This window comes from Simochromis diagramma, unplaced genomic scaffold (assembly GCF_900408965.1).
Source record: "Simochromis diagramma unplaced genomic scaffold, fSimDia1.1 OVJJ01000474.1, whole genome shotgun sequence".
Lineage (NCBI taxonomy): Eukaryota > Metazoa > Chordata > Actinopteri > Cichliformes > Cichlidae > Simochromis > Simochromis diagramma.
Genome location: NW_024387298.1, coordinates 24,204 through 32,903, shown reverse-complemented (window position 1 = coordinate 32,903; position 8,700 = coordinate 24,204). Strand labels below are relative to the sequence as shown.

The window sequence follows — 8,700 nt, the reverse complement described above, 5'->3', positions numbered from 1 at the left end:
TGTTTTTATCAAGCAGATCAAAAACAAACACACACCGCTATCATACCAGTCTGATTTAAATAAGGACTCTTATTGATGACTATGACCCTGCTATTCCACAGCACAGAATTGTGGGTGAAAATTAGTTTCCCAACATTCAAAGCTTGCTTATAGAAACTAGACAACTTAAGAGGAATCTCAGATATTTCAAAATCACATCTGAGCAGAAAATCTACCCTCGAGCTTATTAAAGAGTTTGTTTGGATTATGGCACCACATAGACTGAGGGAAATGCAGTCGTTCATCCATCTGAGCCTGAACACAGCAATAATGGACTCAAAGTCTAAAGCTTTCATAGTCTTTAACTGTGATTTGTGTATATAATGTGTTTTATTCTTCCAGATAAAGCTGAATAAAATAGAATTGGACAGTTTAATCATTTTGGGAGATGTAAAAATTGAATAACAGGGGTATGTGAGTCTTGAAAGTCCTTCTGCTTTAGACAGTAAGATACGACCTAATATGGATAAATCACGTGTTAGCCAGTGATTAAATATTTTTTTTAACTACATTTAATCTAGAAGTTATGTTATTAATCTCTCCATCATTAATATTCTTACTGATTATTAAACCAAGGTATTTTACCTCCTCTCTTACTGGAATATTGTTAACAGTACTTTGATTACAGCTGTGCAGCTAAGATTTCACATTTTCTAAGGTTTAGTGTTAAGACGGATGCTTTGAAACTGAAAGGATTTTATTAATTGCAGTAGAGACCATATTTACATTCCTTAGAAATAAGGCAGTGTCGTCAGCACATTGACTAATTTTAAATTCTTTATCAAGAATGTTTATTCCTTCCAGATCTGGAGAGAGTTTGATATAAATGGCATTTCTGCTGCAACAATAAACAATAACGGGCTAATAGAGCATCCCTGCTGAATGCCACGATTAATTTTAAAACTATTAGAAAACCCTTGATTGAGAGCAGTTCTACTTGTTATATCTCTGTACAACATTTTCCCTACACTGACAGATCTGGGACCCCACAGCCTCCAGAGCTTTAAATAACAAATTATGCTCCAAAGAATCAAAAGCTTTAAAGAAACCAGGAAATAAAATAAGGCTATCATGAGGAATTAAATGATTGTAATCCAACATATCTAATACTAAACGGGTATGATGATGGATGTGACGTCCTTTTATAAAGGCTGACTGTGTCTCATCTATTATTTGAGTTATTCCTGTTTTTAATCTGTTGGCATAGAGATGAGCTAACAATTCATAATCACAGCAAAGAAGTGTGATACGTCTGCAGTTATCTAAAAGGACAGAGTCCTTGTTTGGTTTAGGAAGTAAAGAAATGATTCCTCGTTTCACAGTTGGAGAGAGCATCTGATCAATAACACATTCATTGAATACCTCTAATAACAAATCTTTAATGTCACTCCAGAAATATCTGTAAAATTCAATCGTGGCTCCACTCGCCATCTGGGAAACAGCAGCATCCAAATCTGTGAACGTGATTATTTAAACACGTCTCTGCGGCTGACTCACTGCTGCCTCTGCTGGACATCAGGGGGACTGCAGCTGCTGCCTGTAAACCCCGTCGAGCAGAGCACGATCAAAAGTCTGTGACTGTGGAGTCTGAGTGCAGTGAACTCATCGTTGTGTTCAGGAAACCAGCCTGAGACCATCTGAGCTCTGACACGGAGCTTTGGCAGCCTGAGCCCAGGAGGCTGTCCTGACAAACAGCTGACTGCGATCATGTGACCACAGTCAGAGCTGCAGGTGGTTAATGTGCTTTCATTCTGCCTGTGTTCAGCCTGATCCTCAGAAAACCTGCAAACACACCTCAGAGAAACGTTTATAATGTTTCATGTTTTAAACATTATAAATAATATTTAATGTTGCTTCAGGTTGAAGGTTTCAGCTCAGGGAACAGAACAAAGCTTTGATTTGGTTCTTCCTGTCTCGTCTCAGCTTGGTGCAGTGTTTCCATCAGCTGAGAACACCTGACAGGTACGTCCTCTGACTGTCCACCTGTGTGCTGACAGGACACATACATCAACTGTAACCACACAGGTGAGGACGCGGCGGGAAACCTACTAGCAATAAAAACAGGAAGCACAAGAGCAGTTACCAAAATAAAACAGGAAGCGGACACACAGGAGACACGAGGAGGATAAAAACAGAAAAAGAACCACACACAGGAAGTAGAAACCCAAACTGTGGTGGTAAAAGTCACCTGTTCACCTGCCGAGAGTAGCTTTACCTCAGCCTGAGGTTCACTGCTGCTGCTGTTGGTGCTCAGAGAGATGAAGACGTCACATCAAAGCAGGACTGAAGCTCAGCTCCAGGAAAAGTTTAAATAGTCAAAGAAAGACTGAACGAAACCTAACAGCTGCATCAGTGCAGGCAGTGTCAGTGACGCAGTATTAGTACTTTTACTGCAGTAGAGGATGGCAGTACTTCCTCCTGACCGCAGCCTGTTTGTGTAGAAACGTGACGTGTGCAAGATCATTGAGCTGCAAAGCTGCGGCCAAGCACTTTCTATTCACACACACACACACACTCACACACACACACACACACACACCACACACACACACTCACACACTCACACACACACACACACACACTCACACACACACTCACACACACTCACACACACACACACACACACACACACTCACACACACTCACACACACACACACTCACACACACACTCTCACACACACACACACACACTCTCACACACACACACACTCACACACACTCACACACACACTCTCACACACACACACACACACACTCACACACACTCACACACACACTCACACACACACACACACACACACACACTCACTCACACACACTCACACACACACACTCACACACACTCACACACACACTCTCACACACACACACACACACACTCACACACACTCACACACTCACACACACACACTCACACACACACACACACACTCACACACACACACTCACACACACACACACACTCACACACACTCACACACACACTCTACACACACACACACTCACACACACACACACACACACTCACACACACACACACACACACACACACACACACACACACACACACACACACACACACACACACACACACACACACACACACACACACACACACACACACTCACACACACACACACACACACACACACACACTCACACACACACACACACACACTCACACACACACTCACACACACACACACACACACACACACACACTCACACACACACTCACACACTCACACACACACACACACAGCAGAATCAGCAGACAGGTCTGGATGAACTGAAAGCGTCGAGGCAGCAGAAACCTTTGAAGCCGACTCTTTTGTCCGGGGGCCTCGGCCCTCGGCCCGCCGCGCCCCTCGCTCGCCCCCCTGCCGTATAAATTGGGGTGTCCAACTTTTTCTCTGTTACACTGTGTGTGTGGTTGCGGGCCAGGTTGGACGACATCCAGCGGGACAAAATGTCACAGTACTCTGGAAAGGTGAGTGAGACCGACGAGGATCGCTTTGAGCTCTGTTTCAGTCTGAGCTCTGAAGCTGAAGATCAGGCTGCTTAAAATAGTCAATTTTTGAATGGAGTTTGGTGTGAAGCTCTTCACAGCAGCAGGACATTTAGTTTTTAAAGACAAGAACAGAAAAAATAAATCATCACTTTGAGTTTCACTTCACATTCATGTGAAACATTAAAATGAAAGTTTCTGCTTTTGTTAAAACTTCACTGTTTGCTGTTGATGATGTCACTTTAATAAAGCAGCTGGGGTCATGTTTAAGACCAAACAGACGTCACTGCACGCTCAATCGTCCTCTAAGCCCAGGATCAGGTTTCAGAGCAGCACCTTCAGGGCACCCAAGTAAAAATACTCAGTTACTTTCCAGCCTAGATTCAGAAATGTCATTCATTGTTATTTATTCGTGTTATTCCATGTTAGAGACATCAAAGACTAACAACCTGGTGAAGGATGGAGATGATTCACATGACAGAGTCATGATAAATTCAGACCTGTGAGACTGGAGGCTTCAGATTACAGCAGGAACTTCGTCCTGTCACTCATTTTTAAATAAAGTTTCATTGAATGAAAGCACGTGACCGTTTGTCCCTGCAGATTACTTTTTATGAGGGGAAGTGCTTCAACCGGCAGGAAGCTGGAGGTCAGAGGTGACTGTGATAACTTCCAGGACCGCGGCTTCATGAACAGGTAACTTCCTGTTTTCAGGTGTTTGCTTTCTCTTTTTTTCTTTACTGAAGACGTTTGAACCTGAACTGAGTCAGAGCAGATCTTCATTCGCACCTTCAGTTTCTCTGAGCTCAGAAACCAGAGTCTGACTGATCAGCTGATCAGAGGAAACGTAACAGCTGGTTTTATGTAATACCGCTCTGAGCCACGAGGGGGCGCAGCCTGTCAGTGTAACTGTAAGCAGGTCATGAAGTCATGACAAGTACAACAAATGTCAGAAACTGAGAGAACTGCAGCGCACATCTGGAAACACGTGTGTGGAATCGCTGCCCCCTGGTGGTCACATTTATATTCAAACCGTGTGGACGAAACTGTTTCTGCTTTCAGCTTCTGAAATTCAGGCGAGAGCTGATATTTCTGACGAGCCTCTGAATACTGATACGAGGTCAGTGTTTCAGTAACTCGTTAAGAGTTTTTAATGACATCAATGAAAACACAGAAGAACAGAAGCTTTGTGATTTCTGGCCGTACAGGAAGTCTAAACGTTTCCTTTTTAGTGACAAATAGACACACATATCAAAAATCTGACGTTCTGCAAACTCAAAGATGTGAATTTGATGACCAACAGTTTTCACTAGCAGCACAAACTCAGACTGAAGTCCGTCCACACAGAAACCAGTTTCAGCACTTTTTTTTCTGACCTTATCAAGCATTCAGTCGCTCTTCATCAGAGGAGAGCACGAGGCCGACATCATCATCATCATGGTCAGGATAAACTGGAGCTCTTGGTGTAAGTGCTTCCTGTTTCCTTCAGCTGATCATCACCTGAGCTCCATGACTGCGTCTGAGCAGATGATCGTGCTGGGACGGAGGATGAAAAAGTTCTGACCAGTTAAACCCGCTGATGGTTTCAACGTGTGACTGAGCACCTCTGCAGGGTAACATCTGGAGCCTGTCTTTGTCTCTTCAGGGTGAACTCGATCCGTGTGGAGAGCGGAGCCTGGATCTGCTACGACCACCCTGACTTCAAGGGCCAGCAGTACATCCTGGAGCACGGCGAGTACCCAGAATTCCAGAGGTGGAACTCCCACAACGACCACATGGGATCCTGCAAACCCATCCGCATGGTGAGCACCTCTGACGGGGTCGTGATTGTTTAAAGAGCACAGATGAGGTGATCTGACAGATCTGAGATTTTACTGCTGTCAGGAAACACAATTTCATCTTCTTTTTAATTCACACTTTTAAAAATGTCAGAGTTTGTTTTTCATGTGTTAGTGAAAGACTGACTCTGTGAGTCTTTTCCACTGAGGGGAAACCATCTTTTCTCGCTTTGGGGTGAAGCACCTTCATCCTGAAGCTACAGCTGCTCCGTCCGGTCTGTGATGTAGGTTTTGTTGTTGGATTCTGACCTAATCGTGTCCGTCTGTCCGGCAGCACGGCGAGCACTACCGCATCGAGCTGTTCGAGGGCTGTAACTTCTCCGGTCAGTGCGTGGACATCTGCGACGACTGCCCCTTCCTGCAGAGCCGCGGCTTCTCCAAGAACTGCATCAACTCTGTGAAGGTCTACGGAGACGGAGCGTGAGTTTCTCCTTTACCAGAAACCTTAACGCTGATGTTCCTGCTCCCCAGGGGATAGACTTTGGTGACCTTTAACCTGAGATTAGTATTAGGACAATATTCCTAACATGCTAACAGGAAATATTTATCATTCACATTCAAAGTAAAGGTCGGTTGTTGACATATTCCTGCTCTCCAGAGGATGAACTCTGTAGACTTTATTGCTGCTGACAGCTTAGACTGTGGGGCTCATTATTTATTATCCCCAGATGATGAAATGTGACACAGTAATGTTCTTGTTCTTGGAAGTTTTGGCTGATGATTGATTTGATTGAGTTCAAAATTTAGCTTTCAGGATTTTTCACATTCATGTCCCCCTGAGGATGAACCCCACCAGGCTTATCTTATTATTAGTCTTCTCACCTGGAGACCAGTAGAACTGTCTTTCATCCTCAGCTTAATTTTTCTATTTAGTGCTAATGTTAGCATGCTAACAACCTAAGGTTGGATGTGTTAGCATGACTTAACATAATAGAACAAAGTCTAAAGATGTTTTAAGGCGGAATATATTTAAAAATCATTCAGAATTCTCCTTAACAAAAGTGTGACAGGTTAATAAAAGCATGTTCCTCACTTTAACCCCGCCTCTCTTCCCTCCTTGCTCCGCCTCCAGCTGGGTGATGTACGAGGAGCCAAACTTCCGTGGCCGCATGTACATTGTTGAGCGTGGAGACTACTGCAGCCATAACGAGTGGCAGGCCCAGAACCCCAACATCCAGTCCATCCGCAGAGTCGTCAACTACTTCTAAACCCCTCTGACCTCTGACCCCCAACCCTGACCAGCCCCCCTCACCTGTGACTGTAATCATGTACGATAAATAAACTCGGACTAAAATAAGAAAGCAGGTTTTTTATCAAACAGTCTGTGTGTGTGTTGATTTGTGTGGCCACACTTCACCGACACCATCACATAAACAGGTTTTCATTCCTGCTGTGACAAAAGAAATTATAATCTGGATTAATACAGATAACAGAAAAAATCTGTTTCTGACAGGTGGAGTGTTAATTGAAACTTCTGACAAAGTTTTAAAGATGCATTGTGGTGAATCCCACTGATGATATAAAAGACTCACAAAAATTCATGTATTCATATGATGTACTAAGTGTTAGAGGGTTAGGAGACCTTTAAATATGTCTGTGAAGGTTTGCAGTCATCCAGGTCAGAGTAATCTAAGGAGCTTGGCAGAGAATCCCAGAATTTTAAGCCCTATGGAAGTGTCCCTAAGAGGGTCATGGACCCACTACTGACCCTCTTAGGGACACTCCCATAGGGCTTATAAATCTGGACTCTCTACCAGTTGCTCTTAGAACTGAAGAAGCTTCTCAGATGAGAGGCCAAAAGTCTTCAAGAAACTTAAAGTCCAGATGCTTTTCTCTCCAAGATCCTTAGACTAGGATTTTTCAACCATCAGCCATTTAGATTTAAGGAGTAACAGGACATGTGAAGGAATAATAAGTTGGTCTAATTATGAGCTGCGTGAATGCATCGATCTTTAAAGCACTTTTTGGCTCTAGGTTATATTCCTGGAGAATTTACATCAAGTTAGTACTCAGAGGCCCCTCCGTGAATCGCTACCTCATCGTGGTGGAAGGTTTGTGTGTCCTAGGGATCCTGTGTTGTTGGGGGGCTTTTGCACTCTGGTAGGGTCTCCTGTGGCAAATCAGTCCTTGGTGAGGGACCAGACAAGAGCGATTCAAAATCTCCAATAAGAAGTAGATCCAGAATGTCTGCACTTAGCATCAGTTCAGAGTACCCGGCCTTCCTGAAGTCCTTGGGTGTGGTGCTTGAGGGTGCTCCACCTCGGGACTCGTCTTACTGGGAGACTTCAACACTCGGGCAATGACAGTGTGACCTGGAGGGGCGTGATTTGGAGGAATGGCCTGTCAGATCTGAACCCTGGGGTGGATGTTGTAGGGCTGTCTTGGTTGACACACATCTGCAATGTTGCGTGGAGATCAGAGGCGGTACCTTGGATTGGCAGACCGGGGGTGGTGGTTCCCACCTCTCAGGAGGAGAGGCAGAGAAAGTATTCTAACTACAGGGGGATCACACTCCTCAGCCTCCCTGGGAAAGTCTATGCCAGGGTGCTGGAAAGGAGAGTCCGTTCGTTAGTCGAACCTCGGATACAGGAGGAACAATGCGGTTTTCATCCTGGTCGTGGAACACTAGACCAGCTCTCTATCCTGTCAAGGATACCTGAGGGAGCCTGGGAAATTGCCCAACCAGTCTGCATGTATTTTGTGGACTTGGAGAAGGCCTTCGACCGTGTCCCTCATGGTGTTCTGTAGGAGGTGCCGCGGGAGTATGGGGAGTCTTTGCTACGGGCTATTTGATCCTTACACAACTGCTGCAAGAGCTTGGTCCACATAGCTGGCAATGAGTCAGACTCGCTCCTGGTGGGTTATGGACCCCACCAAGGCTGCACTTTGTCACTGATTCTGTTCATAATCTTTATGGAGGAGTTTGGAGGAGGGGCTCATACAGCGCAGGAATATATTAATCAGTATTAGAGTTACAGTGGTTGCAAAAGTATTCGGCCCCCTTGAACTTTCCCACATTTTGTCACATTACAGCCACAAACATGAATCAATGTTATTGGACTTCCACATGAAAGACCAACACAAAGTGGTGCACACGTGAGAAGTGGAACGAAAATCAGACATGATTCCAAACATTTTTTACAAATAACTAAAAAGTGGGGTGTGCGTAATTATTCAGCCCCCTTTGGTCTGAGTGCAGTCAGTTGCCCATAGACGTTGCCTGATGAGTGCGAATGACTAAATAGAGTGCACCTGTGTGTAATCGAACATGGCCGAACAAGGAGAGCGCTGATCAGAAATGCAGCCAAGCCACG

General features: G+C 44.6%; 1 protein-coding gene across 1 annotated transcript; it reads left to right on the top strand.

The window, feature by feature from the left end:
* The first annotated feature begins 3,509 nt into the window (after positions 1–3,509).
* On the top strand, positions 3,510–6,808 carry LOC120716529 (gamma-crystallin N-B-like). The gene is given in 6 exon segments (XM_040004042.1): positions 3,510–3,530; positions 4,152–4,178; positions 4,180–4,244; positions 5,194–5,350; positions 5,661–5,806; positions 6,459–6,808. Coding segments are annotated over 6 exon segments (552 nt in total). The 3' UTR covers positions 6,595–6,808.
* Positions 6,809–8,700: the final 1,892 nt, after the last annotated feature.